Below are 26,329 nucleotides of genomic sequence, written 5' to 3'. Positions count from 1 at the left end.
CCCCCGTCCCCCTCCCCTCTTTCGTGTACCAGAACCAGTGTGCGTCGGCTCTGGGCAGCACTGTGCTGCGCTGTGACAAACTGGACCGAGAAGAGATCAAGAACCTGCTCATGTGCTTTCTGCATATCCTCAAAAGCATGTCAGAGGGTAGGACAGCCTGCCTGCCATCACTGTGCTGAACTTTAACATAAGTTGTTCTATAGTTATACTTTTTCTTACTACTCTCATATTATTTCATCATCCTCAGAGGCCTTGTTTGCATACTGGAACAAAGCAGCTCCTTCTGAGCTAATGGACTTCTTTACATTGATAGAGTGAGTACAGAGCAACCTCTTTCATAATGACTTTCAGAGTGAGACTTCAGTCACATTACAGTTCATTTCATTTAATTATTAACATTTGTTTAATCCAACCAGAATACTAAATATTTAATGTTTATTTTGGAAAATTAAATGAGTGCTGAAAACGCCAAAGGAAATGTCAAAATTTGAATTGCAAGACCTTTAAAGGAATAGTTTAACATTTTGGGAAATGTGCAGATTTGCTGTTATGCAGAGAGTTACATAAAAAAAAATCAATACCTCTCTCATGGCTTAGTTTAAGACTGGAACAAGTGGTAAATAGCACTCACTAACACTTCTACAGCACATAACCTCCTATAAAACCACAACTTGTCATTTTTGCATATTGGTATAAGTATATCACCGAGTGATTAGGTTCACCAAATTATAACTATTAGCAAAGCTCTATGTAAGTATTTATAGTTGTAAATGATGGTAAGCAGAATGTTATTATAACCATGTTAAATTAACACTTTGAACACTTGACTGATCTCCTGCTGAGCTGCTCTTGTGTTTGTCCCGCAGAGTCTGCCTCCATCAGTTCAGATATATGGGGAAGAGATTCATCGCCAGGTAGAGTAAATGTTCAACAAACATTCATAAATGTACATTTTAAAATATGAGGCTGAATTTCTAATCTAAAAAAATAACTCCTGAACTAATTAAGCCGATCATTTACACTGAAATAACACCTTACTCAGTCTTTTAACCCCTTGGTTCTGGTGTGTTTTCTCATCAATAATGCTGCTGGCAAGTTGTTTTATGGTTAATGTCATGGCCCCGGGCCCCTCCTGCATGGGTAAGAATTCCTCTTTTTTCTCATATTGCCTGAATGCATGATGCTTCTATTTATCTGCATTACTGAACATTACTGAACATTACTTAACTCGTACAAAACCTCTGAGACATTTTTGAAATTTTTCATAAATCCATTTAAGTTTTCATCTGATCCTTTTGTCTTTCTTCATAAATGTATTAATTTAGCTGTCTTGTGACTTTTCTCCTCTCCCACCAGGAGTCAAGAGGGGTCAGGGCCCGTAGCTCCCGATAGGAAGTCTCTGACTCTGCCTGTTTCTCGTAACAGGGCGGGAATCCTGCACGCCCGCCTACAGCAGCTTGGAACTCTGGAGAATGCCCACACCTTCAACAACAGTAAGCCTGTCCTGCCCTAACTGGACAGATAATAGTGCTGTAAACAAATATAACGGATAGAAATAACATCTGATATTTTGCAGCAGTGTCTGTTTTTTTCCGCTGTCACAAACATGCAGTACAAAACAAATAAACTATAAAACAGCTGATGTATTTACCTCATTAAGTTAAGGACTGCTTTATAAATGCACGCAAAATTTGATTTGTGTCAATAGCTTATTTTCTTTTTCATAAATGCTCTAAACCAACTTCTTTTTTTATCTGGGCCCCCTCCTCATGCTTACACATCCCGCAACCTATACACAACCTATCGCTGTTCTATGTCCACCTGGTTCATTAACAGTGACACAACCTTAATTTAAGACAAGTTTATTGGAGGACTTCACATACAAATCATGCTTTATTATTTGATCAATTTAGGTACATGTTTAAAATATCGTTATTTGAATACACATCAAGATTTAATCAGATCATAGGTATTTCAGTTTCTGACATGACAACTAAAAGTACAAAAAAAAAGCATCAGCATTAGTGTTTTTGAATCATTGTTTTTTTCTGAAACTAGACAGGAAGTAATCTGTTTTTTACTGACCTCTTATGGCAGTCATTAAGAGTTGCAATAACAATGAACTTACCTCCTCTCACAAACGCCTCTGGCACAAATCACCTGGTAAATATTCATTTGTGCTGATCAACTGCCTAATCAGAGCAGATCATGTGCTGTGTTGTCAATGTTTTTTCATATTTATTGCTCCAATAAAAGCGATATCTCCAACAACACTGACCTTCACTGTCTTTGCTGTAATTGCAGTGTACTCTCATACGGAAGCGGACGTGAACAGCCAATGTCTGCTGGAGGCCAACGTGTCGACGGAGGTGTGTCTGACTGTGCTGGACACACTCAGCATCTTCATCATGGGATTTAAGGTATTAACTGTGACAGCCTGTTTATAAAAACAACCCCAATACATGACATCTTAACAAATAAAACTTACATCCCCTCTGTATCCTCAGACCCAGCTGAATTCAGATCTTGGTCACAACCCGCTGATGAAGAAAGTTTTCCAAGTGCATTTGTGCTTCCTGCAGATCGCACAATCTGAGACTGCCCTCAAACAGGTCTTCACCTCACTCAGGACCTTCATCTATAAGGTGAAGGAGTTTCCCCTCACTTGGTTCACTGTCTGTTGAGCTATTTCATCTGGATAAGTCACATATTTTAATATATCTGTAAATAAGCGGTAGCAGTCAAAAGTTCGGACACTTCACATACACTTCAATGAGAAAGCCTATCAAAATGTGTGCCCAAGCTTTTGACTGGTGCTGTAGCTATCTATAAAGGTGTAGGGTGGTGATTTAGCTTAACATTTGCAATGTAAAGGAACATTGGGTTTCCATTTCTTATCATTTAAATCTGTCAATGTGTCCTCCAGTTCCCCTGTACGTTCTTCGACGGCCGGGCCGACATGTGTGCCTCTCTGTGCTACGAGATCCTGAAGTGCTGTAACTCCAAGCTGAGCTCCATCCGCAGCGACGCCGCCCACCTTCTCTACTTCCTCATGAAGAGCAACTTCGACTACACCGGCCGCAGATCTTTCGTGCGGACGCACCTGCAGGTGAGTGTTCCTGCTTGTGTCTTTGCCCGTTACAGATGTTTTATTCATAAAGTCATGCATCTGTGTGTTCTTGCTCCGCTTTCGATCAGGTGGTCATCGCTGTCAGTCAGCTGATTGCCGACGTCATCGGCATCGGGGGGACACGCTTCCAGCAGTCTCTCTCCATCATCAACAACTGTGCGAACAGTGACAAGAGCATCAAGGTGAGGGGGCAGTGCTATGAAATACAGTGGATCAAGCCAGTAGTGTTTCAGCTCAAAACAACAAAGAACAAAGGACTTAATTCTTGTTAGTCTTATTTTGTCATGCTTGCCATGCAAAAATAGGCATAAAACCCTCATTTGTTTCTGTTTTGCTTTGCAGCACACAGCGTTTCCATCAGATGTAAAAGACCTGACAAAGCGCATCAGGACAGTGCTGATGGCCACAGAGCAAATGAAAGAGCATGAAAACGACCCGGAGATGCTGGTAGACCTCCAGTACAGCTTGGCCAAATCCTACACCAGCACACCCGAGCTCCGCAAAACCTGGCTGGACAGCATGGCACGCATCCACAACAAGAACGGAGATCTCTCAGAGGTATTTTCCAAAATGAAAACTACAAAAAAAAGACGTTAATTTGATGATTATTATTATTGTTTTAAATGATAATTTTTGCTAACCTGTGATTTGCCTCTGTATTTGTCTACTTCACCTGCAGGCAGCCATGTGTTATGTGCATGTTGCTGCTCTAGTGGCTGAATACCTATGGAGGAAAGGTGAGTTGAGGACAGAGAAGCTTGTGTCCATCAGTAATGGTATCTTAAAACACTAGTGAGCATATGAACTCCACTCTATGAGTTTTATGATTCCTGTTTACAGAAGCAATATAATGAGTCACCGGCAAGGGTTAACACAGAGTGCAGTATAATTGTGTAATAAACATAGTTCAAAAGAATTTTACTAATTTATGGTGCACTGAAGCAATATTATATAACACGTATCAAAACTTGATTTTTAATGGGATTATAATCCAGTAAATCAATTCACCATCAACAAACACACATTCAATATATTTCCTGTCGGTTTTTACTTTAACTGGGAAAAGAAATAGTTCCACACTCACCTGCACGCACATACATGCACATAAACGTTCATCCTCCACCTGAGCACTCGTCCAAGGGTCGTGCTCATTCCCGTGTTAAAGACACTCCAACACTGCATTCCATAGATAAGAATCCTTCTCATGTGTATTCACATATCAAACAGGATACTGTGCTAAGAATCTGACCTGAGGGGGTCCGTTTTATAATGTGACAGGCTTTAATAAACGTCAACAGTTCATTATGAGGTCAAAGTGTTTCCCCTGCAGACCTTCCCTTTATAGAACACAGCACATGGAGCATCATACTTGCCCTTACTGGGGATTTGTAAATTGAAAGTGGCAGCTGTAGAGACGCTGTCACTGCGAATGGAAGGTGATTATATAAAATCTTTCCTCCGTAACATTTCTTTCTCACAATTTTTAAGAGCTGACATTTCAAACACACCCAAAATACATTGTCACTTTATCACCTGTTGTAGTCTCATACTGCATGCTCCAATCTGACACTTTGATTAGTGCTATGTCGCTACTATTGATCTGGCATGTGGCACATGAAAGCTCACTGGCATTTCTCCAGCACATAGACCTTACCACTGGCATATGACAGTTTTTACTGCTGATTATTAGTATGTCAGTATATTTATTTTCCTGTTTACATATTCCTATAAAAAACCATTGAATGAAGCATGTTGCTGCTGTGAGCCATATAAAAATGCCACTTTAACCAGGCACAGCATAAACATGGTACTTTAACGTATGCCATTAAAGGACCAGTGGGTATAATTTAATGGCATATAATGGAACGTTCTTGGCAGATATGGAATGCAATATTCATAAGTATGTTTTAATTAGTGTAAAGTACCATGAAAATAAGAATTATGTTTTTGTTAGCTTAGAATGAACCCTTTATATGTACAGAGAGTTCAGGTCCCCTTCCATGTTGCAGCACCATGTTTATACAATAGCCCATCAGGATATCTATGGGTCTTAAAATGTAAATTGTAAATGTTGGGAAGTGGGATTGTTTCAAAAGTAGATTGTGCAGCAGGAAACCATTTAATAATTTTTCGTGGAGTTTCAGTCAGCAGCTGGGTCCAGACCACATTCATTTAATCAGTTATATAATCAGAAATTAATTACTTTTGGGAATAACTGAAAAAATGTGATACAATAATAAATAATTGTAGGTCATACTGGTTTCAATCGTGCTTCATACTTTAGCCTGTATGATTATAAAGGTCTTGAAGAATCATGCAAAGACCCTGAAAATAAAACTCATTGTCTGTGTTTTATTTCACTCATGTTGGTTGTGCATCTCTCTGGTTGTGTCCTGTATGTATGTCAGGTATGTTCAGGCAGGGCTGCTCATCTTTCCGCGTCATTACTCCCAACATTGACGAAGAGGCAGCCATGATGGAGGACGTTGGGATGCAGGATGTTCACTTCAACGAGGTAAACCTTTCTGTTGTGATCTTTTTCTACATTCCACATGCCGTGCACCGTGCTTTAAATGTCTGCCAGTACCTGTTTTTTTTTTAAAATCCCTCATTGGCTTCACGTGTCACATAATGATTGACTAGCAGAGATGGTATCTCTGTAAAGAGTATCAATAGCAGTTAATAGACAAAGTGAGAATTCCTTAGACTTTGACACGAGGTTGGTACATGTGTTTCTCTAATCAAATCAGTGAGCTGGCAGAGGGAGCAGTCTTGGGAAATCTGACAAAGGCTCAGGGCCAGCTCTCTTCAAGGGATTCAGCGTCTTGCTCGTGGACACTCGAGCAGGAGCAGACGCCTGTTGAAGCTGAGTCTTGAGCCACCGTCATCTGGTACACTTTGACCACCCTGTGAAATTGAAAGTGATGGCTGGAGAACGTGTGGGTTTTTTTATGAGTTGGTCAACATGCTTTTACCCTTCCATCTGCTCTGAGAGGTTATCCTCTTTATGAGCAACAATCATTGTGCCATCCTCCAATAAAAAAGAGAGGAGATGACAGGTCCATTTCCTCCCCCACCTGCTGCCTTCACAGGAACACTATGCTATGTTTAAGCTCACTACAGTGTCCTGGATAGATAAGAACAAGCAGAGGTGTCCCTCTTTGCAAGAATGTCACTTTCTAAAATAAGATTGCAGGGAAGAGGAGAAAGTTAAATGAAGTTTACAATTGTGTGTGTGTGTGTGTGTGTGTGTGTGTGTTCAGGAGGTGCTGATGGAGCTGTTGGAAGAGTGTGCTGATGGCCTCTGGAAGGCAGAGCGTTATGAGCTCATCGCTGACGTCTACAGGCTCATTATTCCCATCTATGAAAACCGCAGAGACTTTGAGGTAACGTGCACAGTGAGCACAGTTATAAACCTGAGGATGATTAACCTGCCAGGAAACATGGTGTGGATTCAAGAAGTTACAATAAACCTGCAATAGATACCTAAATATTCTTTATTAAGCATGTCTGCATCATGTTTTCATTACTTTTAAAAAACACAAACATGGGTTTTAACTTGATAATCTTGTATACCACAATAACACAATCTTACTTTGACAAATTAAAATAATTATAAGAAATGAAATGCAAACTCTGGGGTTTTGCCTTTTATGGTTTGCTATGACCAGTAACATTCCTTTGCAAAAAAAAAAGAAGAAAAAAAGTAGCTTACATTAATTTCTGAAATCTCCACCAAAGAGACAAAGGCAGCTGATTAATCCAAAGAGCTGATATCAAAGTAAAATGAGCTACGGCTAAAAAGTTCAGTTGGATGTAGCCCCTACTAAATAATCTTTGTTGATTCTTGTTATTAATGATTTTTTTTTTTTACTTTTGTGAAACAGAAACTGACACACCTGTACGACACACTCCACCGTGCATATACTAAAGTGATGGAGGTGATGCATAGCGGTAAAAGACTGCTGGGCACGTACTTCAGAGTGGCCTTCTTTGGTCAGGTAAGGCAGGGGGCAGATTTCCAAAGCTAGTATTCACTCTAATGCTGAAAATATAAGTTTAACTTCATTCATAATATAGTTACCAAAAGGTTTTTACTTGCATGAACTCCAACTTAATCTAAACTTAACAAAAGCACAACAGTCATCTTCTCTGTTTCCTTTTGCATGTGTGCACATTCACACTGACACACACACACATTCATCTTTGTATCTATATCTGCACATACTAAAACTCTCATTTTAATGGAGATTTCTCTCCTTTTTTCCTCCCCACCCAAGGCTGCGGTAAGTGTGTAGAGGTTCTTGCTGTGTGTTGGGCTGGTGTGCTCCTCCGTGTCTTGCATCATATTATTGCATGCTCAAGGCGGAATCGAGTGTTATTAGTTAAATTAGGTGCAAAAGGCAGCTGTAGAATTCTAGATTCAGCTCTTTAGTGGTTTGATGATTGTTAATAGAAGTAATTTAAGGCAGATGCTATTATTCAGCTGTATTTTTCCCCAAAGCCTTCACTTAGTTTCAAAATAGCAAAGGCTTGCACATACTGGGGATTCTTTTTTTAATCCTATGTGTTGCTCTGGGTAACCTCTCCATTAACCTTCCCCTTGATCAACCCTTTTACCTCTGGGACTCCCCCACACACTCTTCCACCCACACACTCCTCTGTGTACTTTTCCACAGATACAGAACTGAGTAGCTGTTATTTTATGCATGATTATCACCATAAGCAGACATGCATGTTTTCCCCGAATTTGTTATATTGTAGGATCATTTTTTAACTATTTTCATATCACCAACTTAGTCACCTCAATCAAATGCCAGGTGCCGTTTGACTTTGTAGTGTGTTTTCTACAACAACTTGTTTCTGTGGATAATATTATATTTACTTTCCTATATAATGTGTAAGGAATGTTATTCATCTTAACAGTCAAAATTTTGAAAAAGAGCTCCCTTTGATAGTTTTCATATGAACATGGAAAAATGGTGTACGCTATGGATCCTGCATTTCAAATAAAATGGCAAAAGATAATAAATGCTCTTTTTCAAAGTTTGCCTCATCCTTTTACTCCGAGGATTTTGAGAAAAACAGAGAGTTCACGGCCGGGCTGGTGTCTCTTATTGCCTTCCTCTCCTCCGCAGGGCTTCTTCGAGGACGAGGATGGGAAGGAATACATCTACAAGGAGCCAAAGTTCACCCCCTTGTCTGAGATCTCCCAGAGACTCCTGAAACTTTACTCTGACAAGTTTGGCCAAGAGAACGTCAAGATCATCCAGGACTCTGGCAGGGTGGGGTCACGCTCATGTGTGTTGATATGGCTGCAGCAGTAAACAGCAGACCCTGACAGTTGTGCAATTGTCTTGGGAGGACATGTTATTGTAGGTTTGTTGCACAGGGTCAGTATTGAGAAAAGTCATGGTTACAACACAGCTATGAATCTGCGGGTGAAAACACTGAGTTCCCCTAAGTGTGTTTAATTACAATTTCATAAGCTTGTAGTGTTAAATGCCAAAAATATACTGAAACTTATAGAGAGGGGAACACAGTTCAGAGAGGAGCAGGTAAACAGTAAATGTCTTAACAATAGAAAGAAACATCTACTTGAATCCTGTAATGATTTTCCACATCATTGATAATCAAGTTCAGAACCACTAGTACACTATTCATTTACATTACAACCTCATTGCTTGATGTCTGTTTCTAATAATTGCTTTATAGCCAATATTTATGGCATGTTTTTTTTCTCCATTACAACCTCCCTTATGACTCTTCCTTGTAAATCCCATCTATGCTGTGTTTACATCAGGTTTTCAGATGACTATCTACGTTTGTGTCAATCCAAAACATATGGTTGCCTCATCTGTACCCACAGGTTAACCCGAAAGACCTGGACTCCAAGTACGCCTATATCCAGGTGACCCACGTCACCCCATACCTAGATGACAAGGAGCTGGAGGACAGGAAGACTGACTTTGAGAAGAGCCACAACATCCGGCGCTTTGTGTTTGAGACGCCATTCACAGTATCTGGCAAGAAGCAGGGCGGGGTGGAGGAGCAGTGTAAACGGCGAACCGTTCTGACTAGTAGGTCACGTGCACATTGAAAAACAGGTGTTTCTTGTCAGTCTCATTGCAGTAGCAATTTCAGGAAAAAGAAAATAAGAATATCTTCCTTGTTGCCATCTGTTGTTGTTGACTACAGCTAACTGTCAGGTGTCTTGCCTTAGCGCAAAACACCTGAAAAGTGTATCAGATAAGGCTAGGTGAGGTTTATTACTTTCCACTTTATCCCAAAGTTCAGGTGTTATCTTTTCTTGTTAATTATAACACCAACTGATACTGACTTGCCGTAGAACTTATTCACTCAGACTGTTTACATGCAAATTGAAGCATATCCTGTGTTCACTGCTAGGTATAGAAAAGCATGTATATAAGAGGTGTTAACATGTCTTAGCATCCAGGCTACCTCGCTGCTGTCACATGATTCTATTACTGATATTATTTCGGTTTTTGTATGATGTATGTGATATTTGAAATCATAATGTATATCCTCTCTACCCCCTTTTTTCTCCCCCAATACATTTCCACTCAGCCACCCACTGTTTCCCATATGTGAAAAAGCGCATAGCGGTCATGTACCAACACCAGACCGACCTGAGCCCCATAGAGGTGGCCATAGACGAGATGAGTGCCAAAGTGGCCGAGCTGCGACTGGTGTGCTCGGCCTCTGAGGTGGACATGATCCGATTGCAGCTTAAACTGCAAGGCAGCATCAGTGTTCAGGTACAGATGATGAAGTCACATGGCTGTTAAAAGGCTATTTATCGTCTTAATTCTTGTAAATTCAGTGCAAATCAGTGCAATGTATGATCACCTTTGTTTTTCTCCAGGTGAACGCAGGTCCTCTTGCCTATGCCAGAGCCTTTTTAGATGACAGCTGTGCCAAGAAATATCCTGACAATAAGGTCAAACAGTTGAAAGAGGTTTTCAGGTACTGATAGAAAGAAACACATCATCTGCATATATGAAACTACAGCTTCTTTAAATCAGTTTGTCTATCACTCAACCTTGCTTTTGATGATTTTTTGATGAATGAAAGCACTGCTTGTCAGTTTAATATTAAAAGGAGTTTGACTATTGTATGCATGATGCTTTATGTGTATCTCTCCACAGGCAGTTTGTGGATGCCTGCGGTCAGGGGCTGGGAGTGAACGAGCGACTGATCAAAGAGGACCAGCAGGAGTATCATGATGAGATGAAGGCTAATTACAGGGACCTGGCCAGGGAGCTGTCAAACATCATGCATGAACAGGTAGGAGCTCTGAAGTGGATATGTGCTATAATGTTCAGCTGTTACTGCAGAAATATACCAGGTTACCTGATTTTCAACACATATTTTATTGTCCACACATCTAAGAGTCAGGTAGTACACTCTTTCAAACACCAGAACATTTCTAAACAGACATCAGTGATATAAAAATGAAAACTTTAGCTCTGTAATCTGTTTTTCAGTTACCTACTGTAAGATGTTGTCTTGGGATGCATTGTTTGTTATTGTGTATTGAAGAAAAAAGGATGAGCGGAGTTTTTAGAGAATTCATTCTGACAAAGATAAGCAGCTTAGAATAAAATATCCCACCAAATAGCATATGTAAATATTTAAAATTGAACCTCCCTCACTGTTTCAAGCTGTGTAACATCATGTTTAATGTTATATGCCACTAACTTTAAAGAGCTGTCCTCCACTGCAATCTTCTGCTCATTTACTAACCATGTCTCCTGTCTCCTGCTGTCTTTGTGCTGGCCTACGCAGATTGGATGGTAATGCTGCTTTTGTCATTTGACGACATTATTGCTGTACTCTATAGTGGAACAGCTAGGGACTGTATGAAAATGATTGGTACGAACAACATCACGGTGAATGCCTATGTCTGAATCGATCTCTATGTTTGAATAAAGAGATACTAAAAACCATTCCCTAAATCAGTGACATTGGTCAGACACCACATTCACAGAGATTTTAGACTACTCCTAAGTAACAGGCTAATCCTAGAACTAAAGGCAAACACTTTTATACCCTTCAGCATGAAGAAATACATAACCCTCTAAACTCCCAAAATAATTTTTATACAGTCCCTACATTTAAATGTACTTATATTTTCCCCTTTTTCTCTTATAAAGAAGATACATAGCTGTCCTAATCTTTCTAATGTACCTTTTCTTATAGATAAACCCAGTGGATGATGGCACAAGGAACACTCTGTCTGACTCTATGGGCATCTTCAACGCCATCAGTGGCACACCAACCAGTGCTCACAGCTCAACCACCATACTCTGAAAAAACAAAACAAATCCTGTTTCATCACCATTAAGGATTGGTTAAACCTGCAAGTGGAACCACTTTGGACACATTCCAACACAACCTGAAGCCATCATCCATTGTTTTTTTTTTCTCTTTCTATGTCCGTACATGCCATGAGCTGGAAAATATGGTGTTCACCTCCTGTTATCAGTAGGCCCCTTCTTCTTGTTTCCTATGGAGACTCCAGTGAATACTATTGGCTGTCAAGCTTTCAGAGTGCTATCCACTTATTGCCAGATTTGGGTCATTTATCTTTTTGTATGGTTTGTTTTATCCTATGGAAAATGGGGCAAAGCACATGTGATGGTTCAGCAAGTGTGTATCCAATACTGTGACTGACAACATGATGTCATCTGAATTGTCCTGGTGTCGTAAGCCACACCCAAGGCAGGCTATCCATAGATTAAAACAAACACAAAGAACTTCGGTATTTACATTGACCCAAGTGTAAACCTTACAGGGACCCTACCTCTACTTCCTCTTCTCTATCTGTTTTTTTAATTGTAGGGCTCCCATTTATGTACAGTGTTTGTAAGAGAGCGTTTTTGTTGGAAATGCCACTGCTGTAACCGTACATACATTCTTCAGCTGATGCATAGTATTTTTACATTTCATGTTTTTATTCTTTTTCATCGAGGCTCTATTACAGCGGATGCATTTTTCCATGCAGGTTATCTTTTCTCTTATCTTGGACATTTCAAAGAATTATTCTCTCTATTTTAGGCCAATGGACGTGTATAGGAACTGTCTAAAGCCAAGTGAACCACAATGTTTTAACCTATTTTCTGTAAAAGAAAAGCGTGTGCAATATTTTCTATTGTTGTCGAGGCTACCTACTGCACAGAAAAACCACTCTTGCCAAAGACTTTAGAAAAAGACTGTGCAATGCAAGACAAGGATGTGACAATTTACCCCTTTGTTTCTTTGTCTGTCATGTACAGTAGATGCCTTTTATTATCTGTTAGGTCAAATCATGAGAAAAAAAAACAACATTTTTACTTAATGACAGCCCATGTAAATATGTTTAAGACTTAATAATAAATAAAATCTGTGATATTACCTCTTGCACTACCTTGCTTTTGTATGTTCACTGTAAAGTATTTTCAGATATGTTCAGTTATTATCATTCAAGGACAGGAAGTGGTGTGACGACACACGCATGTATCCTAAAACTCACGTCTGTATCTGTTCCAGTGATCACGTAGCAGTGCTGTCGCCAGAACTCAAAGTCTTCTGATTACAAAGGTCATCTTTAAGGTTTTTTTTGTTGTGGTTTGTTTTGTTTTTTTCTTTTTGCTGATGTCTTTTTTACCTTTTTTTTTTTTTAACCTGACTTTTTTTTTATGCCCTTCACATGTATTTGTTGTTGTGTTGATGTGAGTATCAGTAGTTATGGAATTCCGAATGATCCAGTAGAGATACTGAATTGTAAATCTGAAACCTTGCTGATGATTCCTGAATCAGGGGAAGCTACTAAAATATTATCTTGCTAAGATTTTAGAAGATTCAATTTTATTTATATAGCACCAAATCTCCCGTTTGTGAAGGAAAATTGAAATCTTTCTGTTTCCTGTGTTGGTTTTGGAAGAGCAGACGGGTCATGGGTCTTGGGTCCTGGGTCCTTCCACACATTCTCACCCTGTAAGCCCCCCTCTCTTATTTCAGATGCAACTCAAAGCTGTCCCCTTATCTGTGAAGCACAAGCTGCAGACTGCTCAACTGTCAGTAAAGCTTTTATTCAAGCCCTGCTGAACTGTGTAAACGCTGCAGCAAAGAGGAGCAAAATACTTTCATCAAATGTAGAAGATGAGTGAGTCATGATGTGTGACTGGTCCGCATGTCACGATGGGTAAGTTCATAAATACCGACTGTACAGATATCTACCTTGTTATCTATCTTTAATAATCACGTATACTATATTTAGACTTGTTGCAGTTTATGTCAAAGGACAACAACTTTGAGACATGCAGATATTTTCTATAGCAACAACAAGCCAGCAACAGTGTTCATCTGTATGGAGGCCCGAAACTGACTAAATGTAGCCTACTGGAAGAAGTACTGAAATCAAGTAAAAGTCTCATATACTTAGTAGCATTACTGTATTAACTCTTAAAACACTGGCTTAAGAATTTAAACAGCTGTTCGCTCATTTTAACAGCTGGCTAGTTAATTACAGACCAGTTTAATTATTGAACTCATAGTATAATCAGTTTAGTAATATATTAGACTTCTCTGATAAACTTTTACTACATTTAGTTTTAGGGCTCCATATAATAATGCACTAATCTACTTATGTACTAACATTGCTGCAACTGTTATTGCATTATTAGTTCAAATATATGATGGTCAAATATATGATACGCCTTAATAACTTTAATAATGATTCATATGTTTGCTTCTGTGATAGCATGTGTGTGTCTCTGTGTATTTTCTCATGGGCATGTACAGTATGTTGATGAGTGTGAGAGTGAATGGATGTGTGTGTGTTGTGTTTAGATCTCAGAAACAAGAGAGACACGAGTGAAATGGGGATGCTGACTCCTGTTAAAATCCCCCCCCCCCGCACTGTGCTCGCCGTCATGTAAAAGACCAGCTAATCCCACCCCCTCATCACCACCAGAACCTCCCAATCCACACACACACACACAAACACACAGGCGCACACATTTTGTTGTGTCGCCATTGTGTTACCGGACAAAACACTCCATTGTTACTAAGCTTTTGGGCTGCTAAACATCATGTGTCTGGCGTGAGTCCCGCTTATGTTTAATGGTGTGCGTTTGTGGTTGTCATTATTTGAAGTCAAACTGTATACTATGTGTAAGCTTTACCATATTTATTTTTTTTTTTTTTTACATGTATTCATATGTTGTAGTCACTGCTTTTACTGACATACAGTGTGTGCCTCCCTATGTGTTACCATTACCTTTGACTCACAGAGATAAGCTGCTGATCTTCTGAAATCTTCTTTAAATCACAAGTAAAATATTAACTAAATATATCAAATATTGAAAAGTAACATCATATACCAATATAACCTTTAATGCAATTTCTCATTTAAATCATTGTAATTGTATATTTGGAGAAAAGAAATTATTTTTGGCGTGTATATATTCACCAAATATGAATTACATCTACTGTTTCTGCTTCATAAAACTTTATGAAGTTTATATTCAGTTGCCTAGATACGCTGACATATGAGTAGACACACACATAAATATATACTGTATGTACACACGTTTCAATGTTAACACTTAAAGGGACCATTATCTGCAAATACACCAGCTCATCTATACCTTTAAACATGATAATGATAATGATAAGAATAATGAAATAAGCAACGATAAATACATTATTCATATCGCCTCTTTGGTCCGCTGATCAGACAATCCTTTATCTGTAAGGTGAGTCCAATGCACCTGAGTCATAAAGTAATTACTAACAGACACATGCATCTGAGTTGTGAATGGTGACTTGCATGTTGGAACGTGCTGGACAAGATGTCCTAGCATCGGTGGGCGTCCACTGGAGGAGTTTTGATGAGAGGTTACATAAGAGAGCTCACCGGGCCCTCAGCTCTGTCTTCATGTCGTTGTTCTTGACAGGTGTCACTAGTCTCTCTATCTGTCTCTAAAGGATTCAATCAGAGAAGGGACCTGAAGTTGACACACACACAGCAGCCATGGCAGGTGAGTCCCAGTCTGGATGGGAACCCTGCGATTTGGACACTCAGGAAGCCCATCGCCATATTTTCGGATTTATTTTTTAGAGGAATTTTTTTTTTTTTTATATCATTCATTACACTTTTTTTTCTTTCTTCACATTTAAATTTGAGTTAGACCAAATTAGTTTTGTTTTCTTTGGCATAGTGATTAATCTATTTGTTCACTTTGCTAAATGTAGCAATATTTATCTACATTAATATTCTTCACAAGAAAACTGATGACTGATGAGAACTTATATTTGCAGACAGCGAACAAGGGAAGAAGAAGTCAAAAAGTGTAAGTCCAACTGTTCTTGTACTGTCTAGTATTTATACAAATGTGCATCAGAGGAAACATTTTTTTTTCCCTCAAAATTATGATATAAAAAATTAAATTCCAGGCATTCAAGTTGGATGGTTAAAAAAAAAAACAACAAGTATATAATGATGCATAATGGCAAACTTACTTAACTTTAATTATCAGGAGGATCTCTCTTTTACATTTTTCCTGTTCCTCTAACAGGCGGCTATCTGTGGATACCCAGTAAGCATCTTTTTCATCGTGGTCAATGAGTTCTGCGAGCGTTTCTCCTACTATGGCATGCGAGGTGAGTCGCTTTCTTTCTGGATCTGATGCACTTTAAACAATCATGACACATCTTCATTCACACTTTACAAAAATATACAAAAATATTAATATAAACGTAATAATGATAAATCAACTTAAATATATAATCAAGTGAAATAGTGATAATGACATACAGTATGTGACATATGACTGATAGTGAACAGAACCCATTGTAGATTTTAAACCTTACTTTTACTCAAGTGCTGTACTGTAATATGTAGTATTGAACTCTTTACTTCACTATATTTATTTGACAGATATACAGTTGTGGCCTTGCTCAAGATTTTATACTCCACTCCTAAAACAGATGTTTGATGATTTCAATACATTCTTATTTTTGCATGCAGAAACTTGAACTTTACTTGGAATGGAGTATTATAACACTGTATTGCTGAGTATTTCTTCACCACTGCCTGCAGCTCCTTTTTTTTTTTATTGCATCCCTGTTTATCATTACTTTCTCCCATCTCTCCCCCTCCTTCCCCCTATCGTCTGCAGCCGTGCTGGTGCTGTACTTTAAGTACTTCCTGAGGTGGGATGATGACTTCGCTACCACTATCTACCACACATTCGTGGCTCTGTGCTACCTGACACCCATCCTGGGAGCCATCGTGGCTGACTCATGGCTCGGAAAGTTCAAGTGAGTTTCAAAATATAAATAATAACGTGTTGCATTTTGTCTCTAATGCAAGCAAAATCCATGAAAGCAAATGTGCTGTACATATTGTGCTTCTCTCATATCTGCATTTATATTTTCCATCCAGCTGTGCATATTAAATACTTCAAAGCTGTTCAGAGAGTTAGGGTTAAAGCATATCTTACAGAGTCAGCTGTTAAATTTCATCCTTGGATTTTTGACCCTTCTCTATCTTATCTGTATCTGAACATGAGGAACACCTGTTTAACCCTTTCCTCCTCCTCCTCCTCCTCCTCCTCCTCCTGCACAGAACTATTGTTTACCTGTCCATCGTGTATACGCTGGGACAGGTCATCATGGCTATAAGTGCAATCCATGACATCACTGATACAAACAGGGACGGGACCCCCGACAACATGACCTTCCACATGTGAGTTGACCACACTCGGAACTGTGCAGCACTGATACACACCGACAGACGCACATGTGTACTGATGTTGTGTCTGTGCTGCATATTTCCCCCTCAGAGCTCTGTCCATGGTGGGTTTGTTGCTCATCGCCTTGGGAACGGGAGGCATCAAACCCTGCGTGGCTGCCTTTGGTGGAGATCAGTTTGAAGACCATCAGGTTAGGTGTTGCTCAACGCACTGATCACACAATTACACACAATTACACACAATCACACACAATCACACACAATCACACCTGGAAGCTGCCCAGTACTCCAGTTGGGGTTAAGGATCTTACTCACAGGTAATGAGGGAAGGGCCCAGCACTGCTTTTCCCTTTAGCTACCCAAATTTATCCTGCTGCTCCAGTTGATTGAACTGATAATGCTGATATTTACTGTAACAATACATACACAATACTATATATGCACCACAACATATATGATAAAATGCACACATAGTGAGATGCAGCTAGATGTAAACATACACACACACACATTAACCTTCCTCCTAATGCACATAAATACATGCACACGGCAGACACAGGACTTTATCTCTTTCTTGCCCACACAGAGCCATTAAAGACGCCTCACTCAGCTATTAGTGGCACCGAGTCAGCACTTCTTATATCTCTGATTCATTTCAGCTAGTTGCTTATTAACTAATTTCCACATCTGGAGTTTTACTACACTGTTCAAGGCTAGGGACAAAGATGATTTCATAATGTTAATGACGCTGCTGAAATGAGATGTTACCCGAGTCGACGGGTGTTTGGAAAAATCCTCTGACACACAGTACCAAAAAACCTCTCGTTTATCTTCCTGCGTCCAATAGGAGAAGCAGAGAAGCACCTTCTTCTCCATCTTCTACCTGTCCATCAATGCTGGCAGTCTGCTGTCCACTGTCATCACCCCCATCCTCAGAGGTAGGACTGGACACTCAAGCTGATTGCAGAGCATGAAATATAGCAAGTGAATGTTAGACAAACTGAATAAAAACACGTTGGTGTGTGTGTGTTTGTGTGTGTGTGCTGTGCTTTCCAGCTCAGGAATGTGGTATTTACGTCAAGCAGCAGTGCTACTCTCTGGCCTTTGGTGTCCCTGCCGCTCTCATGGTGGTCGCCCTGAGTAAGAACTCTTTTTTTATTTATTTTTTAACTTCACCGTCACTTACCAGAATTTTGTAATTACTGCAGTAGATTCAGTAGATTTTATGTGTAAGAACAGCTGTAGCAAAAACATGAATGGCTTATCACTAAAAGCATTAATAAATGATTCACTACCCATTACGACATAAATCCTTTACTGCCCTCCATAAAGTCTTGCAACAAAGATGCGTAGTTATAGTGCAGTAGATTCCTGATCATTTCCTATTGTGACAAATGCTCCGTTTTTCATATAAATGTGTCTGTGTGTGTGTGTGTGTGCAGTTGTGTTCATTGTTGGAAGTGGCATGTACGTGAAGACGGCCCCTAAAGGCAACATCATGGTGAAAGTCTGCAAATGCATTGGGGTAAGAGGCTCCTGAATGATGCCAACATGTGCTGTTTTCACCTCCAAAAACTCATCAGATTGATTTTGGAACATCACATTTAGTCAAACTTTAGTGTCCTTCAAGGCATGATATATTACTTACATGGTACGATGTTAATGTGATTTTAATGTCCTTTCTGCTGTCTGTAGTTTGCTGTCAAGAACCGCTTCAGGCATCGTAGTTCCAGCTATCCTAAGAGAGAGCACTGGATGGATTGGGCAGAGGAGAAATATGATGTAAGTGCAGGATAAGTGACACAAGTATATGCAGATAAAAAACTACAAGCCACTTAGGATTCATAATCCCTCTTCCTGTTTTGTTTTCCAGAAACTTCTGATTGCCCAGGTGAAGATGGTGTTGAAGGTGCTGTTCCTCTACATCCCTCTGCCCATGTTCTGGGCTCTCTTTGACCAGCAGGTGACTACCAATTTTCTTACCAATTTATTTTGTCCCTTGATATCTACTGAGACCACTAATAGGAGATAGAAGATAGAAGTTTTCATCAGGTCTTGGATATACATGTTTCCTGACCAAACTCCATTCAGAAAGTTCAAAAGTGTGCTTGCAGAATTCAAAGATAGACTAAATAAGAGCTGTGCGTTCTCCACAGGGCTCAAGATGGACTCTCCAGGCGACCACCATGAACGGCGACTTTGTAAGTGGTTTATTTGTCGTGATGTTGCACCTTATGAGCTCAAACTAAAAAAAGAGCTGTTTTATAGATGAGATTCTGTTCTGAACATTCTTCTTCCTTCAACAGGGATTTCTCATCATCCAGCCCGACCAGATGCAGGTGAGAGATTTTACTGACTTTGTTGTGGTGTTGATGAAGTCTGTCCCTACATGCTGTTGACATGAACTGATAAAACAAGCTTTAAAAGGAGTGACTCGCCTTCTTCCCACCAGACTGTCAACCCCATCTTGATCCTGATTTTGGTGCCAATCATGGACAGCTGCCTCTACCCGCTGATTGCCAAGTGCAAATTAAACTTCAGGTGAGTTTCTTGTACTGTTTTATTCCTCTGTACTAGAAATTATTACATTACTTATTAAGTCAATATCCATAAATAATTAAATACAACAACACACGTCTAGTTAACAACATGTGTAGTTAATACAATCAAATACAATAATAATCTGTTTGATAAAGGTTATAATTACTGATAATAAAACAAAAAATATCCTCATAAATATGTTTATATATAAAGGCTAAATGGGGGAATATTAAAATAAAGTGTTACCCTTTTAGTCAGTCTTAGTCGATTGTTTCATGTAATGATATAGAGCTGTAGAAGAAGTCAAATGTGTGTGTGTGTGTGTGTGTGTTGCAGTCCATTGAAGAGGATGACTGTGGGGATGTTCCTCGCCGCTCTCGCGTTCATCGCTGCTGGATTGGTCCAGCTGCAGATCGATGTGAGTGAAACACACACACACACACACACACACCGGGCAACTTAACTAACGCTCCTTACCTTATGAAGCACGATTCACACACACACACTGTTCAATTCCTCTTCCAGCAAACCCTGCCCAACTTCCCATCGGGCTCTTCTTACCAAGTCAAGTTCACCAACATGCTCAACCAACCACTGGACCTCCCGTTTGGACCTGATGGTTTAACCATTGACCCCTACAAGGTACTCCAACAACATAACACTACATAAATATACTTAAACTAGATTTGTTCTTACTCATTGATATTGACTGATCTTTTTTCCTATAGGCCAATGATGATTACCTGAGCTTCAATGAACCAATCGATCTGACTCTCGCTAATGAAACTATACAGTTCAATTTAGAGGATGGCACTCGGAACACCATAGTCATCTTTCAGGAGGGGCCCATTCAGTCTGCTGAGAACGTGAGTGAGGCTGTCGGATAAGAATAAATATGTTCATCCATGGATTACATGATGTGTCGCTGTCAGTTAGAAACCTCATAGGTCTAACTCCATATTTCATCATTTTTATTATTTCTCATAAATCGATGCTTTTGGTCACCCTTTACATCTGTCTCTGGGTTTTTACACATATTTAACCAATGAAAAGTGTTATGTATGGTTTTGGACATACAGTGATGATATTTAACTTAAAGTATCTTTCTATCTCCAGTTCACAGACCTCGTAGCAAAGCCGGAACAGGGCGTTAATTCTATCAAGTGAGTTTCAAATCGTTTTAGAGGATAACATTCATGTATAATTGGGGCCTTAAGAGTCCCCTAATGTTATAGTGTATTAATGAGTTAGCCAGTCTTATCATTAACAAGCTGGTTATAGTTCTACCAAAGTTCTTCAGCTAACTTAGTCCTAAAAGATCCACCTTGAAGAGTCAAGTGAATGAATGTGTCCCACTTTAAGATTGTTTTCTCATCTATTGTGTGCCGTTTTCTCCTTCCTCAGATTTCTGAATGGTTATCACACAACCTTAAATATAACAGTGGGCGGTCTGGACTACGGTGCCATCGCCTCCAAAGAAATGTCAAAATATCTTGGGATATCCAACGGAAAGTAAGACTGATATTTTCTGATATTATATTGTAAAACATGCAGTTATGGCAGAGAATATTCTCCGCTCTGACACCTGTTGTTCTTGTTGATGTCAGTGCAGAGTTCCTGATCAAGGGTAGTCCTACAGAAGAGTGCAAGTACACTCAAACACTGGGCTTCGGCAGCTCTTACACCTTGATCATCGCGCCAACGTTCAATTTTGGACAAGATGTAAGTCATTTAAAGATATTCAATCACAATATAGAGTAGTTTGAATGTAACCTTTTGACTGACATCTTGGTTTCTGTCTGTCCTTTAGTGTGCAACTCATATCAACCAGGTGATGAACATTCAACCTAACACGTTCCACATGGCCTGGCAGATTCCTCAGTATTTCCTCATGACTGCAGGAGAGGTGGTCTTCTCTGTCACTGGCCTGGAGTTCTCCTACTCACAGGTAGAGGGTGCTTTCATTATATATCTGACAACACTATATATACTGTGGCTATAAAACTGCTATATTTCATCATTTGTTATAATGTGTAGCTTTATTTGAATCTCCTTTTGCTCTCCAGGCACCCAGCAACATGAAGTCTGTGCTGCAGGCTGGTTGGCTATTAACTGTCGCTGTAGGTAACATCATTGTGCTGATTATCGCCGAGGCTGCAACACTCTCAGAGCAGGTGGGTGGATTACATTTAACCACTGGTAGATACATGTTGTCTGCACTGACTTTTTTCAGTCTTACTTACCTACTTACCTCTCAGCTCCACAGAGATTTTTAGCGTGCTTTAGTTAATTGTTTTGGTTTTTTGGTGCCAGTAACTTTACTTTTGGCAGCTGTTTTATCCAAAAAGCTCAAAAAACATATTGTACATTACCTGCTCAGCACCAAACAGCAGCCAGTTACCATCTAGCCGGTGAACTTAGTGGAGCCTTTAGCTGTTAGAGTGAAGAACAGAGCTAAAAGGAGAGAGACTATTAATTACATTCAGTCCATTCAGAAACGACTAACTGAAAATGAATGCTAATGTTTCACTGTAAATTCTGAAGTAGGTATTTTAAGGTTTTGGGGAAATACTTTTATTTGTGGAGATGAGAATGAGAGAGAGATCCTTCAGGTTTAACTGTGTTTTTCTCTTCACTAGTGGGCCGAGTACATCCTCTTCGCCTCTCTGCTGCTTGTAGTGTGCGTCGTCTTTGCCGGCATGGCCTATTTCTACACCTACATCGACCCCGCCAAGGAAGAAGCCCAGTTTGCCGAGCAAGAGCCTGAAGACAAGAAGAGTAGGAAGAGCTTGGAAATGGGCAAGAGGAACTCCGAGGACAGAAGGAGTTCCAGCTCCAGCTCTAGCTCTGATGAGAAGGAAGACAAACAGACCAAGATTTAAACAGCTTTCACTCCTTTTATATACGAATGCAGCTTGGTTCTGTTCTTGGTTAGTGTCTGAGAGTTAAGTCTGGCACTACTGGGCATGTAGTGGTTAGAGTGAATGGATGACGTGAGTGAGATGGTGGTGAAGTGAGGAGAACACAGAAATAGGGCTTATATGGTTAAGCTCTTAATGGACATTGTTAGTGAAGGATCTTAGCAGGGATAACTCAAAACTACCTAAAAAAACCCAAACTTTTATTGCCAGTTAAAAATCTTGATAGAATATTCAGTTGTTAGAGGTTATTTATAATGAAAGTGCCTTATTAATTTGTCTTTTCTGTGTTGTAAATTTATTTTTATAATGATTTATTTTGCACTGTGTCACAACATCTTGATGTAATTTTAATGTACCGGCGTATACACACTCATAAAGAAACCATTCCAACATTTGTATTTATTTCGAGGCACAGTGTTATATGTGGTGTAATGTATTGTCACTGTTTTATATACATATATATATATATATATGATGTTTTCATCTTCTCTGGGGTAAAAATCTAACATCAACAGCTGTTTGTTCAGTCATCAAATGTTTCATCATGTTTTACATTCAAAAGCAGGTGGCCTTTTGGCTCCAGAGAATATTCATGGCTGTTCATTAAACGACTTCAATAAAGAGGCTAGCGAGGTGTTTGAGAACAACACTCACACCTAAAGTATTATCAAAAAACATCTGTATCAGGAACATCATCATTTGAAATAAAGTTCTTTTTCTGAATACAAAACCTTGTTTTTCATATTAAGTATGTAGATAGATACTTCATGATGAGGTATTCTTTATAAAAGATGTATAAGTAGTAACTAATGGTTTCATTAAACATTGATAAATAATTATAAATGATTTATAGATCAGTTACAACAAGCTTTGGGTTACCAGGTCATTGGATAATAAAAGTGTAGTTATACATTTTGGTTAACTAACATGCACATAATTGGAGAGCAGGATGTTTGTCTGTCCGTCTGTCCGTTCACCTTTCTCCAACCCCTCCATCTCCTCCAAGGTTTAGAGAGCCAGCTATAGCATATGGCCTTTTTTTTTTTGCATTTCATTGCTTGTCAACTTCATTTTCTATTTCAATGTCAAATAAATAGTCTGCAGACTGCAGTTACACTTTTTATTTACTCCGGAGCTACAGCCACCTGGGACTATTTTTTTCAGAACTGTGGCGTAAATGCGTAGAGACGCCGTACGTAGTAGGGGCGTGAACGACGGGATGAGAATATCACAAATAGAGAAGACATTTATTCACGGTCACGAACATTTTCAACATTCAGAAAATCACTGTTGGAAAATACTCGCGATGCCGCCAAACGCTGCATGACATTAACAAGGTGGCGAAACTCCAGAGAAGTCAGGTAAGAAACCGCAAAACACAATACACACAATAGCTAATGCTAATGCTAATGCTAATGTTAATGCTAGCTACTTTGTTAGCTACTCACCCATACAGCCTTCCAACCATGTAATTATCCTTCCGCGACATGAGTTCAGGCATTATATTCCTCTTTGTCTCAGGGACGTGAGGTCTCCACTGAGTTTAAGGTGAACTTTAGGTTTATAACAACTTCTTCAGCAGAGAGCCAGCAACACAGGTCACCATTTCTAACGGTCACAGATTTTGGTGCAACACCGGTTAAAACAAAGGAACATTTTTTTTTTTTTCAGACAGTACTTGAATAAAATATTAAATTTTTCTGGGGTAATGAGTATTCACATTTTCCTCTATCATTACCCATCCTTACCAATATATAGAAATTATTACTTGGATTTTAGTTTTTAACATATGACTGTTTTCATTAGCAACTAGATCATACTTCACAATGTGATTATGCATGCATGTCACCTTTTCATGCATTGTGTCCAGTGCATTGTGTTCAGAAATCCCATTAGAAATATATATATTGACTTTGTTAAGCAGTGGTGTGTCATCATGCATTATCTCATTTAAAACAGCTGTCTTGACTTTTCAGCAGTGTGCTGTGAGGACAATTGCCACAGAATGAGGCAACAGAGGTGATTGGAGCCGCCTGAGGCTACAGGTACTCATACCTTCTGATTAACCCTTTCATGCCTATATATGCATATATTTCAATTAATGTACAAATAAACATAAACATATTGCTGCTTCAAATTCTTACCTACCTGCTAGCATTACCATGCTAATAAAATACCTACCTATCTAACTAATTCATCCCACAGCAACAACATAAACAATTCTCATTTACATACACCATGTCATTCACACATGGCCTAACTAACCTTTGTTATGTGGATCTCATTTCAAACAACTATCTGACGCAAGTACACTCATGGATTATAATTTACTCAACAGCATAAAAAATGCATTTGAAATATTTACTTTTCAGCTGAGCGCTGTGAGGACAGTCAGCAACAAATGAAACAGGAGAGATCATTGGAGACACCTGCAGCTACAGATACTCATAATTTCCAATGAACCCTTTAAGACATTTGCCCGTAACCAACATGTGGCCCCTGGTTATGTATATCTCATTTCAGACCACATTCTGACTTTTAAGGTCAACAATGAATGGCAGCTTAGCAGTGGAAAACAACAGACAAAACCAGAAAGAGGAATCAAAATTTCAGAAGAGCATGGACAACTCCACACCAAGTCACACATGCAGGGCACACGTGTGTTTGGGACACATACATACTGTGACCTTTATATACAAATATACATTGTTCTCACTGCTTTAATCTATGAGCGTGTGTCTTTTGGCAAGTAAATATGCTGCATTGTTCTAGTTCATATAAGTCATATCAAACATTAGTAAATGTTTTATTAAAAATCCCCTCAAGACATGTTTTAACCCTTTCATACTGTTCATATTCTGACTTAGTCTCTACACCTATTCATATTCATAAATTCCCCATCAGTCATTAATACATGTTTAATTCATCCTTAATGAAGCTGTCAGAGAGCAAACTGTGTATTCTATATAGTCACTATATTATAATCCAGGAGAACTTTATACATTTGTATATATAAACATTTGTATCAGCGGCACACACATTTTATTTCCATTTTTGTAAACTGTGGATCACATTAGGAAAAGTCTAGCTAAAAGAAATATGCATAGAATGATTTTTCAGCTCTCAAATGTAAAAAATAGGTCAAATTTGACACTGAACAGTATGTAAGGGTTAAGATGTATATAACATACTTTGAAAATAATTTGTCTATATATTTTTTCCACAAAAGAACATGTGCATCACCTTTTCCTTTATTAAAAATGACACAGTCAGTGAAGAAGTGTTCCTGCCGGATACAAGATGTCTCCTACTTCACTGTAGAGTTTATTCTCAGTGTTTGTAACATCCAAGTGGAGGAGTGAGAAGCAGAACACATTTTCAGTTACAACTTGTAAACCTTCATAATGTCTGGTTTATTTAGCAACCCAAAAATTGTCCCTGTTAATTGCACATCAAGTGACTTATAATAATATAATAATAGCATTAGTAAGTGTGTTACTATCTGTTAGATACTACTTAATTATCTTTATTAGGTTGAGGTACTGATAAAGGAACAAAGTACACATTGATCAAGTGTTGGCAGTGAATGATTTATCAACAGTGGCAGATTGAAGTGTTATGGCTGCACCTTTTCTGGCTCTCCTACCAGTATGATCAAAAAAAGAGAGAAGTGACATGAGTACAGACATGAACATGGTTTCCTGTAACATAACTGTTCAGTCTTCAAGCTGCAGTTTATCATAACTCAACATAGAATCATTTGACATCAGTGACATTTTCAGTTCATCAGCTTTGAGAATAAATAGTGTGCAGTAATGTCTTCATTAACTATTAAAGTAGATCAGAGTAGTGTGATGCTGGGAGTTCTCACATACTGAAGCAATGCTCCCTTCAATTGTATTAGTGACTACAGGTCTCCCTCATGCAAAATGATCAAATTATTCCATAAAGGTTCATGTGGCTGCAGGTTTTCAT

At 39.0% G+C, this 26,329-nt stretch overlaps 2 protein-coding genes across 2 annotated transcripts in view; both read left to right on the top strand.

Moving 5' to 3' along the window:
• dock9b (dedicator of cytokinesis 9b) overlaps window positions 1–12,535 on the top strand; it is a 57,496-nt gene extending 44,961 nt beyond the window's left edge. Inside the window, exons 34-52 of the mRNA XM_062414729.1 lie at window positions 33–147; window positions 248–314; window positions 867–914; window positions 1,357–1,493; window positions 2,305–2,420; window positions 2,508–2,645; window positions 2,927–3,109; window positions 3,199–3,312; window positions 3,473–3,688; window positions 3,810–3,867; window positions 5,539–5,645; window positions 6,394–6,516; window positions 7,018–7,131; window positions 8,269–8,415; window positions 9,000–9,210; window positions 9,719–9,909; window positions 10,017–10,117; window positions 10,300–10,438; window positions 11,354–12,535. Coding sequence (XP_062270713.1) covers window positions 33–147; window positions 248–314; window positions 867–914; window positions 1,357–1,493; window positions 2,305–2,420; window positions 2,508–2,645; window positions 2,927–3,109; window positions 3,199–3,312; window positions 3,473–3,688; window positions 3,810–3,867; window positions 5,539–5,645; window positions 6,394–6,516; window positions 7,018–7,131; window positions 8,269–8,415; window positions 9,000–9,210; window positions 9,719–9,909; window positions 10,017–10,117; window positions 10,300–10,438; window positions 11,354–11,464 — 2,436 coding nt within the window. The 3' untranslated portion in view covers window positions 11,465–12,535. The remainder of the gene's footprint in view (window positions 1–32; window positions 148–247; window positions 315–866; window positions 915–1,356; window positions 1,494–2,304; window positions 2,421–2,507; window positions 2,646–2,926; window positions 3,110–3,198; window positions 3,313–3,472; window positions 3,689–3,809; window positions 3,868–5,538; window positions 5,646–6,393; window positions 6,517–7,017; window positions 7,132–8,268; window positions 8,416–8,999; window positions 9,211–9,718; window positions 9,910–10,016; window positions 10,118–10,299; window positions 10,439–11,353) is intronic.
• A 3,242-nt stretch (window positions 12,536–15,777) lies between these two features.
• slc15a1b (solute carrier family 15 member 1b) lies at window positions 15,778–22,315 on the top strand. The gene is made up of 21 exons (XM_062445530.1): window positions 15,778–15,799; window positions 16,318–16,459; window positions 16,767–16,886; window positions 16,984–17,083; window positions 17,740–17,830; window positions 17,949–18,032; window positions 18,335–18,417; window positions 18,588–18,674; window positions 18,766–18,855; window positions 19,049–19,093; window positions 19,199–19,231; window positions 19,345–19,433; window positions 19,770–19,851; window positions 19,959–20,075; window positions 20,162–20,299; window positions 20,550–20,596; window positions 20,838–20,945; window positions 21,041–21,155; window positions 21,244–21,381; window positions 21,500–21,607; window positions 22,073–22,315. The coding sequence occupies exons 1-21, from the start codon at window positions 15,793–15,795 to the stop codon at window positions 22,313–22,315; spliced, it is 2,067 nt and encodes a 688-aa protein (XP_062301514.1). The 5' UTR covers window positions 15,778–15,792.
• The last annotated feature ends 4,014 nt before the right edge of the window (window positions 22,316–26,329 follow it).

This window comes from Scomber scombrus, chromosome 24, assembly GCF_963691925.1.
Source record: "Scomber scombrus chromosome 24, fScoSco1.1, whole genome shotgun sequence".
NCBI classification, from domain to species: Eukaryota; Metazoa; Chordata; class Actinopteri; order Scombriformes; family Scombridae; genus Scomber; species Scomber scombrus.
This window is presented reverse-complemented; position numbering and strand designations above follow the sequence as displayed.

Bases quoted from the DNA above. Each gene is read 5' to 3' on its own strand.
- slc15a1b (XM_062445530.1), top strand. The intron at 16,887-16,983 runs GTGAGTTGACCA...TTTCCCCCTCAG, and splicing joins GACAACATGACCTTCCACAT to AGCTCTGTCCATGGTGGGTT. The intron at 21,156-21,243 runs GTAAGTCATTTA...TCTGTCCTTTAG, and splicing joins CGTTCAATTTTGGACAAGAT to TGTGCAACTCATATCAACCA.